This window comes from Natator depressus, chromosome 1, assembly GCF_965152275.1.
Source record: "Natator depressus isolate rNatDep1 chromosome 1, rNatDep2.hap1, whole genome shotgun sequence".
NCBI classification, from domain to species: domain Eukaryota; kingdom Metazoa; phylum Chordata; order Testudines; family Cheloniidae; genus Natator; species Natator depressus.
Genome location: NC_134234.1, coordinates 59506190 through 59523622, shown reverse-complemented (window position 1 = coordinate 59523622; position 17433 = coordinate 59506190). Strand labels below are relative to the sequence as shown.

At 41.8% G+C, this 17433-nt stretch overlaps 1 protein-coding gene across 1 annotated transcript in view; it reads right to left on the bottom strand.

The window, feature by feature from the left end:
• CPB2 (carboxypeptidase B2) overlaps positions 1 to 17433 on the bottom strand; it is a 37659-nt gene that overhangs the window by 10958 nt on the left and 9268 nt on the right. Inside the window, 5 exon segments of the mRNA XM_074943765.1 lie at positions 532 to 639; positions 1551 to 1652; positions 9973 to 10081; positions 10182 to 10306; positions 16939 to 17014. Of these exon segments, the coding sequence (XP_074799866.1) occupies positions 532 to 639; positions 1551 to 1652; positions 9973 to 10081; positions 10182 to 10306; positions 16939 to 17014 (520 nt within the window).

Below are 17433 nucleotides of genomic sequence, written 5' to 3'. Positions count from 1 at the left end.
AGGTGTAAATTCCATCTGGAGGAGACATACCCATGCTAGCTCTGATTGAACTAGTGCACAAAAAATAAAGTACTATAGTGGCAGGAGGGGCTGGCTGCCCTGAGTATGATACCGTCCGAGATATTAGGCCAGTACGCAGGGCAGTTAGCCCTTCTGCCATTCATACCATCACAGCTACACTCCTATTTTTAGCTCACTAGCTTAGTCAGAGCTAGCATGGGTATGTCTCCTCCAGCTCGAAGTGTAGACATAGGTTTAGTTTGAAATACAATAACCTGTGTTCTCCACTCCTGACCATTCCATAAATATGAAAGACTTGGCCTAACTTACTGCTCATGTGAAAAATTTACCCTTATATCTGCTATACAAACTGAGCTTTTTAATCTCTGTCTCATGCAGACACTTTATTCTTCAGTGCTGTTGCATTAAATTGAATAGGAAGTTGTTAAGATAGAGCACAGTTTGCAAGAGAAGGAAAATAGGATCAAGGTATTTTGTTTTGTTTTAAATATTGTAATGAAATCTACTCACATGTCCTATGAACCACAGGCAAAAAGCAGGAGAAATCCATTCCCTTGCATGGATACCACAGTCAATCCATATGGCACTTTTTGGTGTTCTGTCTCTATTAGATGAAAGCTAATGAAAGAATATGATATGTTTAAGGCTGTAAGAAAGTTGTGGATTTTTGTTTGTTTGTTTCATTAAAGTTGTTGTTTATTAAAGTTGTGGTTTTGGTGCAATCAGCGTGTCAACATGGCACTAGGCAGACACTACCCTGGAGGTCTCTGAGGCTTCCCCTCAACCTGTTTCCTGATGGGGAATGAAGACCCCCTCTGAGTACCCCGACAGGAGCAGCAGCCCTGGGTGCACACCCACATGTAAACTCCAGCACCTTCTTCCAAGGCATGCAGCCTTCCAAAGCAGGGCAGCAGCACAAAAGGACACATGGTGTATCCTATTTTGCTCTCAGAGGCAAGCGTGGCAGAAGGCCATTTGGGCCAAATTTGAGTGAGTGTCATTGCAATGTGGTGCACAGGGTCGCAACACCACTCAAATTTGCGGCAACTATAAAAAGATGCAGTTCCACACAAAAATTGTGGCTGGTGATTTTCTTACAGCCTTATTTATGTTGAAATGGCACATGAGAATGGAAATAGAACAGTAAACAAAAAGAAGAAAGAAAGACAAGAAAAGGAAGTGCTCTCTCTCCCTCTCTCTTGCATGGCATTCTCAAGGAGACACTGGGCTGGATGCTGATCTCATTGACACTAGTTTATGTACCCAGTATCTCAAATGACTTACTGTAGTGTAAAGGAGAGCAGTATTTGACCCACTATGTATGCCAAAGTTTAGTGGCACCCTGTTTACTTTTGGGAAGGGAGGAGTGGAGCATTTACAAAACTTAAAAAAAAAATCACACATTTTTCTATCAAAACCATTTTTGATTGAGCTACTAGTACCATTTTTTAAAATTCTCTCTGACAAAAACCTAGACCTGCAGTTTAAATTACTACAGAAAAAGAGCGCACATTAAATCATAACGGTACCTTCAATATATAAAGTGGGCGTTTCTCAAACGAGGATCCAATATATATTTTCTGGAGGAGATCAGCATTCATCACTGTTATTTCTTCCATCCAAGAATATATCTATAAAGATGGAGTGGATCAGTTAGCAAATATAGTTTCAGTTTAAAAGTCTTCAGCCCCAACTCTCCTCTCCACGCACAGGAAATATTCCCACTGAAGTTAATGGGAGGTTTCCCATTCATTGCAAGGAATGCATGGCTGTGCCTTCTTTTTAGAAACGGAAGGAGTGATTTTTCCAAAGTGCTTACATGACTTAGCTGCACAAGTTCCCACTCGCAATCAGTGACTAATTATCCATAGCCAGCTCTTCTATCTCATACAATTTGAGTGACAAAAGAAGAACAAGGCGAGTGAGGTAGTATCTTTTATTGGACCAACTTCTATTAGTAAGTGAGACAAGCTGTCGAGCTACACGGAGCTCTTTGTCACGTCTGGGAAAGGTACCAAGAGTGTCACAATTAAATACAAGTTCCAACAGATAGTTTAGCATAAGTATTTAGCATGTATTTTTAGGGACACTTCAAGGTAAAGTGGTCTGAAATAATACATTCAAGAGAGAAGATAGGTTTCTTTAAAAGCTGTCTGGGTAGGGGAGAAAGGGCAGAGAACGCTTTTGGATAATTTTTTTCAGACTTTTTAAAGGCAATATATAAAACCAAAGAATGAATTAAAAGTACTGTACTGAACACGATATGGAAGCTTGGAAGAATGTCAACAAAATATTCATTAAGAAGGTTTTTATGGGGAAATATTAACTGGATATGGAAAAAAGTTAAATGTTTTGGGCCTTATGTTCAAAATTACGTGTTTAGAGAAATACAGGCATATTTGTGTATCTAATTTACATGCACACATCAAGTAATTGTATATGCAAATGGATAGTTACACTTCTAGTAATTTGTGCATGCATTTTCATGTAGTTAAATGAAAATTGAAAAGTGGATACTTTCTGACAGCTATCTTGAATACATGTTATGTCAACAGATATAAAATCAGCTGGAGCAGAAATACTATGTTCTCAATTTTTTTTCCAGTTTGCTGATCCTTCATTTTTTAGCTTAATTAGAAAACGTGTGTAAACTGTTAATAAAGTTATTAATGCAGTACTCTGTGATTTATGTTCTTTCCCAGCTCCACCACAGAAACCCTAAACAAGACATTGCAAGATCAAATTAGGAAAGGAGCTAAAATACGATTATACTAGGATAATTTATCTAGGACCAAAGCCTTTAGTTCAAACTGAATTTTTACTCAATTCATTACACCTGTAAGATAGACTTGTAAGACATTTTACAACAAATATAGTATCTTAAGCTGTTCTTCTGTTTCTCCTCCATGATTTAGAAAAAAATATTCAATCATCCCTGACTGTATGTGAGGCCAGTAGAACTGGGTATTTATTAAGGTTTTGCCTAACACTTCCCATTATGAGACCCTATTTTCAATTGCTTATAATTTTGTTAAACGCTAAAAGTTTAGGCTGAAATTTTACATGCCAAATGTCAGCCACAGGCTGTTAAAAAAAACCAACAACTGCCAAAAAGGGCCAAGGAAAATGTTGTTTTGCACATGTTAAAAAATTCTAGTTACCTTTTTAATCTTTTTTCTTAATGTTCTAGCACCCCCATGCTTGGAACAGGTACTTGAAGTTTGGCAGGGGGTGATCTTTGTGTCAAGGATGTGCCTTTGGCCATCCCTGTAAAAATCCACCCAAATGTGGCCAAGTTATATGCCTTTGAAAAATCACATACTCAGTTTGCACACACTCAGTAGAGACTTCTCTGATTATACCAGCTAAAATCGCTGACTATTCCAGCCTCACTGAGCATGCTCGAGCGTCTCATAGCTCCTTGTGCTGAATAAATAGTATGTGATCAGATACTTGAAGACTGTGTGCTAATGCATATCCACAAAGGGCCAAATTAGGAGTACACAGGAACGTTAACTCTGGCATTTTCTAACTTCTGAGTGCTTGACTTTGCAATCTTAATAATGTTTTTTTAACATAGTTTTTTGTGTGGAATATAAATATACAGTATAACCTGCACAAAGGATTATCTTTATTAGGAGCCTAATTTAACACTCATTGAAGGCCAGTTTCACAAAGATTAAAACAATTTTGATCCTGATCAGCTGGAAGGAAGAAGTCAATCAGAAAAATGTGAATGGTAATTGGGAATCTTTTACGAACACCTTACTAGGTGCCCCAAAAGCTACAGTCCCAGCCTGACATTGATCCTGGGCAAGATAATGGAGAGGCTGATACAGGACTTGGTTAATAAAGAATTAAAGGAGGTAATTAATGCAAATCAGCATGACCTTATGGGAAATAGATCCTGTCAAACTAACTTGGTATCTTTTTTTGAGGAGATTACAAGTTTGGTTGATAAGGGTAATAGTGTTGATGTAATAGACTTCTGTAAGGCATTCAACTTGGTACCACATAGCATTTTGAATAAAAAACTAGAGTGATATAAAGATTCACATTTATAATGGCACATATTAAATGGATTAAAAACTGGCTAGTTGATAGGTCTCAAAATGTAATTGTAAATGGGGAATCATCATCAAGCAGAGGTGTTTCTAGTGGGGTCCCACAGGGATCGGTTCCTGGCTATACACCAAGGATCAGCAACCTTTGGCATGCAGCCTGTCAGGGTTCCCTTGTTGGATCATATTAAAGAAGTTGTGTATTAAAATCACAAATGAGTTTGATTCCCCATAGTTTAAATTCCAGGGTATTACTAATTAAGAGGTCTCTTGGTTTTTGGTACTGTTTCTCTCCCTCTATGTGTGAAACTTGCAAGCTGCTAATTGTGTTAGTACATTCTAAGACAGAGTCTATTCTCAAAGGTTTCAGAGTAGCAGCCGTGTTAGTCTGTATTTGCAAAAAGAAAAGGAAAGGAGTACTTGTGGCACCTTAGAGACTAACAAATTTATTTAAGCATAAGCTACAGCTCACTTCATCGGATGCATTCAGTGCAGTCTCTAAGGTGCCACAAGTACTCCTTTTCTTTCTCTTCTCAAAGCAATTCTTTGTAACAATAACTACTCACACAGAGAGAGACTCAAAGCAATACTCTGTAACAACAGAAACAGCACCCAGAGACTCCCCGCCCTTTTGTTGTATTCATCTCGCTTTGTTAACAATTGTGATTAAAATAGAGATAGAGGATGTATGTGGATGGATGCTTGGTGTGGATAATAACTGAATGATCAGGGAGGTGCCAGCCTAAGAATCCAGTCTCCATCGGCCGAAGAAGGCGTCAAGTGGAAATAACAGAGGACCCCTGGAGGGCAGACTGGAATCCACCCAACAGCCTCAAGAATGGGAGAACCAAAGAACAAGATAACATCTGGCAGCACGGAGCCATCAGGAATGTGCCATCTGCTGATTGATTCAGCAACAGCATGATGAAGCAATTCCTGTAGACTGGCATAGGAAGAAATTCCTATAAAAATGGACTCTAGAAAGTGAGAACTTTGGGGTCTGATTCTGAAAACCAACTTCCAGTAGCATCAGATGAGCATCTGACAAGGCCCTGCTCCCTCCTCATGTCCAGGCCACCTGGCCAGTGGCTTGGCATGAGCAACTCTAAGGCTGGTAACTATGATAACAACCTTGCAGAACCTGTGTGTGTGTGTATGAATGAATTTGTGAATAAATATGAAATTGAATGGAATGTTAAAGCTATAACTGCTTACTATGATTCTTTCTGTATTCACAATAAATGTGGCATATTGCCTTTTCCCCTTTAATAAGCTCCTGCTGGTTTTTATTTTATTGGTATAACACCCTCCCCACTCTGAACTCAGATGTGGGGACCTGCATGAAAGACCCCTTAAGCTTATTTCTACCAGCTTAGGTTAAAACTTCCCCAAGGCGCAAACTCTTTGCCCTTGGATTAGATAAAACGCTGCCACCACCAAGTGATTTAGACCAAGAACAGGGAAAGGACCACTTGGAGTTCCTATTTCCCCAAAATATCCCCCCAAGCCCTTACACCCCCTTTCCTGGGGAGTCTTGAGAATAAACAAGATGAGCACAGACCAGCTTTGGATTTTTAAGATCCAAAAAACCCAAACAGATTCTTAAAAAACAGAACTTTATTAGAAGAACTAAAAAAGATAAGAGAACAACTCTGTAAGATCAGAATGGAAGATAATCTTACAGGCAGTCAGATTCAAAACATAGAGAATCCCTCTAGGCAAAACCTTAAGTTACAAAAAGACACAAAAACAGGAATACAAATTTCCTCCAGCACAGCGAATTTCACATCCCTCAGCCTGCCCTGCTTCCCGCAGCCCCCATTGGCCTGGAACAGCAAACTGTGGCCAGTGGGAGCTACAATTGGCCAAATCTGCGGACGCTGAAGGTAAACAAACTGGCCTGGCCCTCCAGCAGCTTTCCCTGATGGACCACGTGCCAAAGGTTGCCGATCCCTGCCCTACACGATCTAACATTTTTATCAGTGACCTGAAAGAAAAAGTAAAATCATCACTGATTAAGTTTACAGATGACACAACAACTGGGGGAGTGGTAAATAATGAAGAGGACAGGTCACTGATTCAGTGTGATCTGGATTATTTGGTAAACTGGATGCAAGCAAACAATATGTGTTTTAATATGATTAACTCTAAATGTATGCATGAAGGAACAAAGAATATAGACCATACTTACCGGTTGGGGGACTCTATCCTGGGAAGCAGTGACTCTGAAAAAGATTTGGTGGTCGTGGTGGATGATTAGTTGAACATGAGCTTCTAATGTGATACTGTGGCTAAAAGAGCTAATGCGATCTTTGGATGCATAAAAGGGCAATCTTGATTAGGAGCAGAGAAGTTGTTTTACCTCTGCATTTGGCACTGGTGTGACCACTCCTAGAATATTGTGTCTAGTTCTGATGCTCACAATTCAAGAAGGATGTTGATAAATTGGAGAGAGTTCAGAGAAGAGCCACAAGAACAATTAAAGGATCAGAAAACATGCTGTATTCTGATAGACTCCAAGGGCTCAAACTATTTAGCTTAACAAAGAGAAGGTTAAGGGGTGACTTGATGACAGTCTATGAGTACATGGGGAAGAAATATTTAATAATGGGCTCTCAATCTAGCAGGGAAAGACATAACATGATCCAATGGCTGGAAGATGAAGCTAGACAAATTCAGACTGGAAATAATGTGTAAATTTTTAACAGTGAGTTAACTATTGGAACTAATCACAAAGGTTCATGGTGGATTCTCCATCACTGATTATTTTTAAACCACGAATGGATGTTTTTCTAAAAGAGATGGTCTAGGAATTATTCTGGGGACGTTGTATGGCCTGTGTTACACAGGAGGCCAGACTAGATGAGTGCAGTGGTCGCTTCTGGCCTTGGAATCTAAGAATCTGTAAATGGAGCTTTTTCCACTGGTTTCAGTGGGCACTGGATCAAGCCTTGGGTGACCTCCTGTCTTAAGAGACCACCCTAATGTACACCCAAATATAGTCAGTATACACAATTCAATCCCATCTTTATATGATGACCCCCTGTGTTAAGTAACCCCGTGTAATCTCTCCTTGACAATTGTCACTGCATTTTAAGAGTGGGCCAAGCAGGGGAACCTCACCCTAATTTTTCAGAAAGGGGCACATTTTGGTGACATACTTTAAACTAGGGCGGTTGATTAATCTCAAATAACTCACACGATTAACTCAAAAAAACTAATCTCAATTAAAAAGTTGATCATTAATCGCACTGTTACACACTAGAATACTAATTGAAATTTATTAAATATTTTTCATGTTTTTCTACATTTGCAAATACATTGAGTTCTGTAACAACACAACATTACAGAGTGCACAGTGCTCACTTTATATTATAATTTTTATTATAAATATTTGCACTGTAAAAATGAAAAACAAGAGAAATAGTATTTTTCAATTCACCTCAGACAAGTACTGTCGTGCAATCTCTTTATCATGAAAGTGTAATATTTGAAAGTGCTTCACCACCCTCCTAGTGAAATAGTGCTTCCTAATATCCAGCCTAGACCTCCCCCACTGCAACTTGAGACCATTGCTTCTTGTTCTGTCATCTGCCACCACTAAGAACAGCCTAGCTCCATCCTCTTTGGAACCCCTTTGGAACTCCATCCTTGTATGCCCCTTCATGCTTTGGCCACCATTCCAGATCACAAGTCCAGATCTAATGCATCCAAGGGTGCTGAGGAAGTTGGCTGATGTGATTGCAGAGCCATTGGCCATTATCTTTGAAAATTCGTGGTGATTGGGGGAGGTCCCGGGCGATTGGAAAAAGGCAAATATAGTGCCCATATTTTAAAAAGGGAAGAAAGAGAAGCCTGGAAACTACAGACCAGTCTGCCTCACTTCAGTCCCTGGCAAAATCATGGAGCAAGTCCTCAAGGAATCCATTCTGAAGCACTTGGAGGAGAGGAAGGTGATCAGGAACAGTCAACATGGATTCACCAAGGGCAAGTCATGCCTGACCAACCTGATTGCCTTCTATGATGAAATAACCGACTCTGTGGCTATGGGAAAAGCGGTGGATGTAATATAGCTTGACTTTAGCAAAGCTTTTGATATGGTCTCCCACAGTATTCTTGCCAGCAAATTAAAAAAGTATGGATTGAATGAAAGGACTATAAAGTGGATAGAAAGCTGGCTAGATTGTCGGGCTCAACAGGTAGTGATCAATGGCTCGATGTCTAGTTGGCAGCCAGTGTCAAGCGGAGTGCCCCTGGGATCGGTCCTGGGGCCAGTTTTCTTCAACATCATTTATTAATGATCTGGATGATGGGATTAATTGCACCCTGAACAAGTTCGCAGGTGACACTAAGCTGTGGGGAGAGGTAGATATGCTGGAAGGTAAGGATAGGGTCCAGAGTGACCTAAACAAATTGGAGGATTGGGCCAAAAGAAATCTGATGAGGTTCAACAAGGACAGGTGCAGAGTCCTGCACTTAGGAAGAAAGAATCCCATGCACCGCTACAGGCTGGTGACCGACTGGCTAAGCAGCAGTTCTGCAGAAAACGACCTGGGGATTACAGTGGACGAGAAGCTGGATATGAGTCAGCAGTGTGCCCTCGTTGCCAAGAAGACCAACAGCATATTGGGCTGTATTAGTAGGAGCATTGCCAGCAGATCGAGGGAAGTGATTATTCCCCTCTATTCGATACTGGTGAGGCCACCACTGGAGTACTGTTTCCAGTTTTGGTCCCCCCCCCCACTACAGAAGGGATGTGACAAATTGGAGAGAGTCCACCGGAGGGCACAAAAATGATCAGGGGGCTGGGGCACATGACTTACGAGGAGAGGCTGAGGGAACTGGGGTTATTTAGTCTGCAGAAGATAAGAGTGAGAGGGATTTGATAGCAGCCTTCAATTACCTGAAGGGGGGTTCCAAAGAGGATGGAGCTAGGCTGTTCGCAGTGGTGGCAGATGACAGAACAAGAAGCAATGGTCTCAACTTGCAGTGGGGGAGGTCTAGGTTGGATATTAGGAAACACTATTTCACTAGGAGGGTGGTGAAGCACCACCTAGAGAGGTGGTGGAATCTCCATCCTTAGAGGTTTTTAAGGCCCGGCTTGACAAAACCCTGGCTGGGATAATTTAGTTGGTGTTGGTCCTGCTTTGAGCAGCAGGTTGGACTAGATGACCTCCTGAGGTCTCTTCCAACCCTAATATTCTATGATTCTGTGAAATCACAGGTGGAAGATTAGAGATGTAAAACACGCAGCAGGTCATCTAGCATAACTTTTTGCAGCAGCAAGGAAGAAAAGATATTAATCAAGAAAGAAAAACATATTCCTTTCTTTGCATTTTCCCTAACCTTGCTTTCAATGAGCTTTCCACATTATTCTTACTAAAGACTTCTTTGGAGTGAACATTCAATCCATGTTAAGGCAATTTTGGCAGAAATACACAACTGCACCATGCAGAGTGCCTTTTTAGGTGAACTACAGAATGATCCATTGGAATTACATTTTCAGAAGCAACTGAAGTTATGATTGTAGACTTAGGGTGAGCATTTACATGAAATCTAAAATGTCTTGACCAAATTTCATTTTAGGTAATTACATTGCACCTACCTTAAATTTCTCATATGGTTTCAGTTGGTGGGTAAAGTGGTTCTTATGCAGTGTGGTTTGTAAGGTGCTGGGATCCTTCTTTAGTAAAGGTACTGTATTAAAGTGAACTATTATTAGCTAATCAATACAAATCTAATTGTTTCCCCTATGGGGCTGTAATGTAACAGTCCATATCTCCACCAGACAGTCCATATCACCATCATCATCAAATTAACTTTAAGCCCTTGTTAATTAAATAACAATAAATGCATAAAGGATCACGAGAAAAAATATAATGTATCTTACTTCATTCAGAGAGTGATATTGTTCATAATAGGATGCAGAACTGCGGGGGTTGACTGTGTCATTGACAGTTTGTTTTTTGATAACTTCTTGAACATCGTCCATCAAAACTCTGAACAACAAACAAAGAGCATAAACCATTCTTAAGCAGTGTCACCAATTGGCTTGAATTTCTGATTTCATATCTTCACAGCGAGAAATAAGAATCATACTTGTATCGGATGGTGGATCGGTTTAGCTCAGCTTTCACATCATTTATATCGGACACATTGACATAGAAATGGACTTCTTTGTTCTTCATAATGTTTTCAGCCGAATCAGGTTTCCAGAGAACAACCTACAAAGTTTCCAAGAACAATTTTTTTCACAAGGAAAGAAAAAATATTTTACCATTTAGTAAACATTCTGAACACGATCAAAACACAATACATGTCTTCAATCTACTAGGTCATGTGTGGGAAGCAGTTTCATGTGTTGTGCTGTCACATCATGCTATTGCTGAAAATGAAAAGTGTGTGGGTAAGAAAAATTTATAACAGCTGAATATAAATTCATAAATCAAGAACAAAGGCAGGAACATCACCTTTCATGATATAATATTACTAGTTTAATATATCTGTTTAGCTGATTATTACAATCCAAATCCTCAAATCAGTGGAGGGTTATTTTTCCTGAGGGTATTTGGGGAATTAATGCAGCTCAGACTAGTCTTTGCAGTAATTGTATTCAGTGATTACTTTGATTATAGCTGAACCAAATGCCAGAAGGGATTTCAGAAGAAATCCAGATGAAGCAGCAGGGCCTAGAGAGATTAAAATTGGGCAGAAAATAAAATGAAATTCAAGTTAGGAAAATGAAAGTTAATGAAATAAAATAATCTGAAACTCAGCTATTCAGTGGGAGATTGAAAATTGGGAAGCAATAATGTTGAAAAGACTTAGGGGTAGTAGTGGACAGCAAATTAGACATGAATTTATAATGCGAAAAAAGGCCAGTGCAATTTTTTTGCTACATATTCAACATCAACGTGTCATGAAGTAGGTAAATAATAGCTCTTCTCTCCTTGGATCTGGTGCAACTACACTTTGAATATTGTATTCATTTTGATGCACCATATAGGACTATGTTAATTACAGGCGCCAACTTTCCAATGTGCTGGGGGGTGCTTGACCCCCACTTTGTCCCAGGCCCTGCCCCCACTCCACCTCTTCTCCCAAGCCCCTGCCTCTTCCCGCTCCACCCCTGCCCTGCCTCTTCCCGCCCCATTCCACTCTCTCCCCGGAGCGTGCGGTGCCCTCACTCCTCCCCAGAGCCCTGTACGCTGTGAAACAGCTGATCGTGACGGACAGGAGATGCAGGGAAAGAGGGGGAAGTGCTGATCGGCGGGGCCCACCGACGGGCAGGAGGCACTGGGGTGGGAAAAGGGGAGTTGAGGGGGGTTGCCGGTGGGTGCTTAGCATCTGCCACTTTTTCCCTATGGGTGCTCCAGCTCCAGAGCACCCATGGAGTCGACGCCTATGATGTTAATGCAAACTAGGTAGTTTTTAGTTCACACCAGCAGCATCCACATGGGGCAGTTAGCACCCAACATTTTGGTGTGCTCTGCAATTCATACCTCCATAGCCTGCACTGCAGTGCAATGTATCTATAGCCTTTGAAACAACCAACGTATAGAAAGCCTCTGGAGAATATATTCTAAATTTTAAACAAGATTAAGGGCCAGATTCCCAAAGGTACTTGGGTACCTAGTCACCTCTTTAGGTGCTTATGTCCACCATTAGAGGCTGGAGACATTCTCAGAACTAGTGCTTAGCTTCTGCCTAACCCAATAGGCACTGACATTGCTGCTGGTGGGCATGCACAAAACTGCCTTTGTCCTGATGCCACCCCATAGCTAAATAGCTACTTGGAGACCTAGCGCAAGCCAAAGTCCTAGCAGTCCCCAAGCGGGATTCTCAAGCTGTGTGTTTCCTTGCCTGTCTTTCCAGCAGACCTGATCCCACAGCCACATGCACAGCACACCTTCAGGCTTGGGCCCTGCATGCACGTATATATACACACACACACACAGAGTACATGTTCAGAATACCTAGTAGTTAGGGCACTCACCACATTTAAATCCTCACTCTGCCTAATTTGGAGTAGGGACTTGAACCCCGTTCTGCTTACACCTCAGATGAGTGCCCTAATCACGGGGCTATTGGGTATACTGGACTGGGTTTTTCTCAACCTCTCCTGCAGGAGCTGTTCCTCTTTGTATAAAATAATTAAATATTTATTGTAAAAGGGACTTGAACCTGAGTCTCCCACATCCTAGCTAAGTGCCCTGACTTCTGGCCTATAAAGTTAGTCTCCCTCTGACTCAGTGAATAGTTAATTATTCATTTAAACTGGAACAGCTTCAGCAGGCGACTGAGAGAGAAAGCAAGAGACCTACCCGAGAATACCTCATAGCATGGTGATGAGGGCACTCACCTAGGATTCAAACAACCTGGGTTAGAGTCCCTGCTCTAAATCAGGCTGAGTGGGAACTCAAAGCTGGTTTTCTTACATCCTATGGAAATGCTGGGCATTCGGGGCACACACACTTTTAAAAAAATAATAATAAGGGTGTCATTCTATTTTTCTGTGAGAAAGTGCTGCCCTGATACAGAGGTTCCAGGCAGGGGGAGGCACCTAAGATCCAGATCAATGGGAGGTAGGTACCTAAATACATTTGAAGACCTGGGCTCTAAGCCCCACACTTTTCCTCTACTATCTTCTGGCAATGAATTCCACAGGCTAACTGTGTATTGTGTGAAAAACTATTTCCTTTATCAGTTATCCTTAAATGTTACATGTTCTGAAACCTTTCACTTTTCCTGCCTTCTGGCTGGCTTAGGCTGCTTCTCACTCTTCTTTCTTAGGGTTTGTCTACACTTAAAATGTGACAGTGGCTCAGCTGTGCTGCTGTGGCACTTCAATGTAGATACTACCTATACCTATGGTAACTAGGTTGACAGAAGAATTCTTCCGTCCGATCTAGCGCTATCTACATAGGGTCCTAGATCAGTTTAACTACACCACACAGGGGCATGGACCAGGGTCAAGGCATAAAACATTGAGAGTTGCAATGCCTACGTCCCCTATATGAATCTAGCCTTGGGTGCCTATCTCAGGGGCGGACTAGGGGTAAGGCCTGCAACATAGGCATTGACTCCGTGGTTGCTCTGGGGCTGGAGCACCCATGGGAAAAAAATAGAGGGTGCTCAGAACCCACTGGCAGCCCTGCAGGTCAGCATCTCTCCCTTCACCCCCAGTGCCTCCCGCCCGCCGGCAGCGCCGCCAATCGGCTCCTCACCTCCCTCCCAACACCTCCCACCCGCCGTGATCAGCTGTTCCATGGTGTGCAGGAGGCGCCTGGGGATAGGGGGGAGGAGTGAGGGCTGGGAAGAGGCAGGGTGGGTGGGGCCAGGGCCTGGGGGGAAGGGGTGGAGTGTGGGTGGGGTCTGGGGCGGAATGGGAGTCAAGCACTCCCCCGGGACACTAGAAAATCAGCACCTCTGGCCCACAATGCCTAAGTACCTTTGTGAATCTAGCCCTCAGTCTAGCCCTCTATAGGCAGGACAACCGAGGTTTAAATTAGTTTTAAGGAGATGTATCATACAATCTGAATGCAATCAATTAAGCTGCTAGTCTTGAATACCCAGTATGAAGGCCATATTCAAAGGTGAATCTAAATCTGGAGGGAGTGTAAACTGGTGTAACTTACACTTTCTTTCCAGCCCCACTAAAATATATATTGCAGCAACTTATGTATTTGTTCAATAACCACTTTAAGAACATGCAACCTTCTAGTACATATGTCTCTAAATCTGGCCTACTAAGTCTGAGTATAACGAAGTACAATGAAGTCTAAGTTGGTATAACAAAGTTAGCATAGAGTCTAGCAGGTGAATGAAGTAATACAGGTAACACAGGAATTGTCAGAATGGCTCAGACCATTGGTCCATTTTGTCCAGTATCCTGTCACCAAAGTGGCCAATACTAACTACGTCAGAGGCAGACACAAGAATCTCTGCAGGAGGCAGTGATGGGCTAACTTGCCCCCAGAGAGAGGTTAGCTTATGCCCACAAACATGACAGTTTATATCCCTTCCAAAACTCTCGTTAATTTTCAGATATTTATTATTATAACTCTGTCAGTGTACAATGCTTTGCTGAATCCTGCCAACCTCTTGACCCCAGTGATATCTTCTGGCAATGAATTCCACAGGCTAATTGAGTATTGTGTGAAAAACTATTTCCTTTGTCAGTTATGCTTAAATGTTACATATTCTGAAACCTTTCAGTTTCAATAGACATTTTTTGTTCTTATATTAGGAGATGAACGACAGTGGTCATTCTATCTTCTATATACCATTAATTACTAAAGGCAGTACTGCCTATATTTAAGGTTGCCTGATATTTCCCATTATAAGACCCTGTTTTCCACTGCATTTGCTTTTAACTTTGCCAAACTGGCCTACTAAATTGGGGTAAAATTTTCCATGCCACATGACAGCCTCAGGCTGATTTTTATTTTTTAAGTTTCAGCTAAAATAGCTCCACTGTTTCTGAGAACAAGAATTCATTGTTTTGCCCATGTTAAAAAAGTTCTTACAGCTGTTTAATTAAGAAGCTTTAGTGCCCTCATGCTTTGGAGCAGGGACTTGAAATTTGGCATGGGGTTGACCTTTGTGCCTTTTGGCATCCCCATGAAAATCCACCCAAATGTGGCCAAGTTATAACCCTCTGAACATTCTCAGTTCACACATGATCAGTAGAGGCTAGCTAGAATTTGGCAGGAAAATCACAGAATGCTCTACCTTCACTGAGCATGCTTCAACCCAGTTCTGCAGGAACTGAGCAAGACTTTCCCTTTGTGATGCTGGAAATCAAATGCCAGCTCTGGCCAAGGCCATAGGCTTTAACTAAGAACTGACAAACCCATAGCTGGAAACCAAACCAGCTCACCTGTATGTTAATTTTGTTCAAAATAGGTATTAGTCTTATAAGAATGTATTTAGTGTTTAGACTCTATGAAATGCTTGTAAGTTGCTGCATGCATTAATCTCATTTGTAACATCTGCATTCCATGCTAAAAGGTAAAATATAAGTTTGTTTTATAATTGTAAAATGCCTGCTCTGAACTTGTGAGCTCAGACGGGAAGAGTAGTTCCTTTGCCCATCAAGAAGGACTATCAAGACTTAATGAGCCATCAAGGACAAAAAGCTTTTTTGATTGCCCCAGCCACCCAGGAAGAAGGAGCCCTCATCCCATTGGCTTGATCTCTGGGGGAAGGTCATATAGAGATGCTCACAAGAAGAAATGGTGATCTCTTTGCTGTTTGAATTTTCACAGGGCCAGAGACACTAAACTAAGGCAGAAATCCCCAGGAGTTATCCCTAGGTCTGCCCGGAAAGACATTTTGAATTGACAGATAACTACATCTCTGTCATCTTTAGGAACTGTAGATGGTAACTCATTTGTGTATATGTTTGCTTGCTTTAATCTATAAATAACTCTCTCAATTTTCTTCCTAGCTATTACACCTTTAGATAGATTGGCTTCAGGCATTGTCTTTGGTGTAGGAGCTAGGGTACCAATTGATCTGTGGTAAGTGACTGGTCTTTTGGGATTGAAAGCAACCTGATTATTTTGTGGTTTTTGGCGTAAGTGACCATTTATCACTAAGTCCAGTTTGTCTGAGTGGCAAGATAGACTAGAGAGCCAAAGAGGATTGTCTGTGACTTCATGGTAAGACTGTTATAGTGATCCAGGAATTCACACTCGTTACTGGGTAGGTGAAATCTAATTACAGAACATACCACCAGTTTGGGGTGTCTGCCCTGTTTTTGACAGTCTGCCCTGAGGTTGGCACTCTCAGTTGTGAGGCACTCCAGACAGCATGAAACCCTTTACTTACTCTTTCTGGCATGTAGGGGGTGTGGCACCATGGACTGGAACTGCGTACAGGGAGGTTGTCTCTCCTCTGCTTTCCGTGCCCCCCCCCCAGCCACACTGGAATGCAGAGTGAGGGAAGAGGGGATTACAATAGCTGGAGAGAGAGGAGGGTGATCCACAGCTAGAGGCTGGGATGTCGCAGAAAGGGGAGGGAAACGGGAGCTGGTGTGGAGGAGGTGGATAGGAGCAGTTGGTGAGGGAGATAAGAAGCAGGGAAGGATAGGTGAAGGGTGGGAGGGTGACAGGAGTCAGGGGAGCAAATTGGACAGAGACAGGCTATGGGCACAGGGGCTGTTAAAGGCTCTGATGATCAGGACACATCATGAGGGATCCTGGTAACAACACTGATTGGGGAAATGGTTATGCTTTTCATTATGGGGGGCTGACTTCAAACGAAAATATGATGAAATAATGGGGGAAGTGCTTTAGAACAAAATTGGATGCCTTATTTTAATTAAATGCTCTTTCCTGTAATGGCAGATGGAAATCACAAAATCCTGTTGGTGTTCTAAGAGATTATGAGTTCTAGATGAAGAGATTCTTATTATCTAAACTCTGTCTTTAGCAAAACACCACCAAGTACTGTAAAATCCAGTCCTGCGTGTCGGGGTCCTAGAAGTCATACAGTCAGAAATTGCATCAGCTTATGCTCCTGGGACTTCCTGACAAATGATTTTACCAACCATCACATGTCAGTACTTTATCATCTTTGTTTTGTTGCTGCTAATATACAAAATCAATTACATAATTCTGAAATCGGGTGCTTGATATAATATGATAAAATGTTATCAGTCAACCGAATCTGCTCATCTCAATCAGTAGATATTAAATTGATGGAAATAAAGCATCTATTGCACTTCTACAAACTAAAAAAATATATAACATAAGAGAATGAAAGGGGGAGCTAAATCTTCCTTCCAGTGGAATGGCATTGGTGTGCCTGAGAACAGAATTTGGCCTAGAGTTTATAGAGAACAAATTACCTCAAAGTTGGTGGTTAAATTCTGAAGGAATTCAGCTTGTCTGTCCGATCGTGGGAGAGCCCACAACACTTGATCACTGGAAAGAAAAAGACATTCAGAAAAAGCAAAGGCTTGAGTGTGAGCATGGAAACATTTTGTATTGATGTACAAGTTTGAACAGTCCATCTCAGTCCCAATTGGCTTCTCTGACTTAGGGGCTAGTGGAGCCAAAAGAGGTTCAAGCAATGAAAGCACTGGGCCAGATTCTATCCCCTTTGCATTGCTGAAAAGCTCCTGGATCTCCCCCAGATGGAGGAGTCCCCAGCTGATAAAAAGCTGAAGTAGACAGTTCTTACACTGCTCTCCCATAGCCCCGGGGTATGTCTGGAACCAGCCTGACCTATTTTAGAGCAGCCCGAGGCACTGTAAAGGGCATCAGGGCTGCTGAATAACTGGTCCCAGGATTAGAAAGCTGCAACTAGCTCTTATGCTGCAGTCCCAAGAGGATGCTGAGTG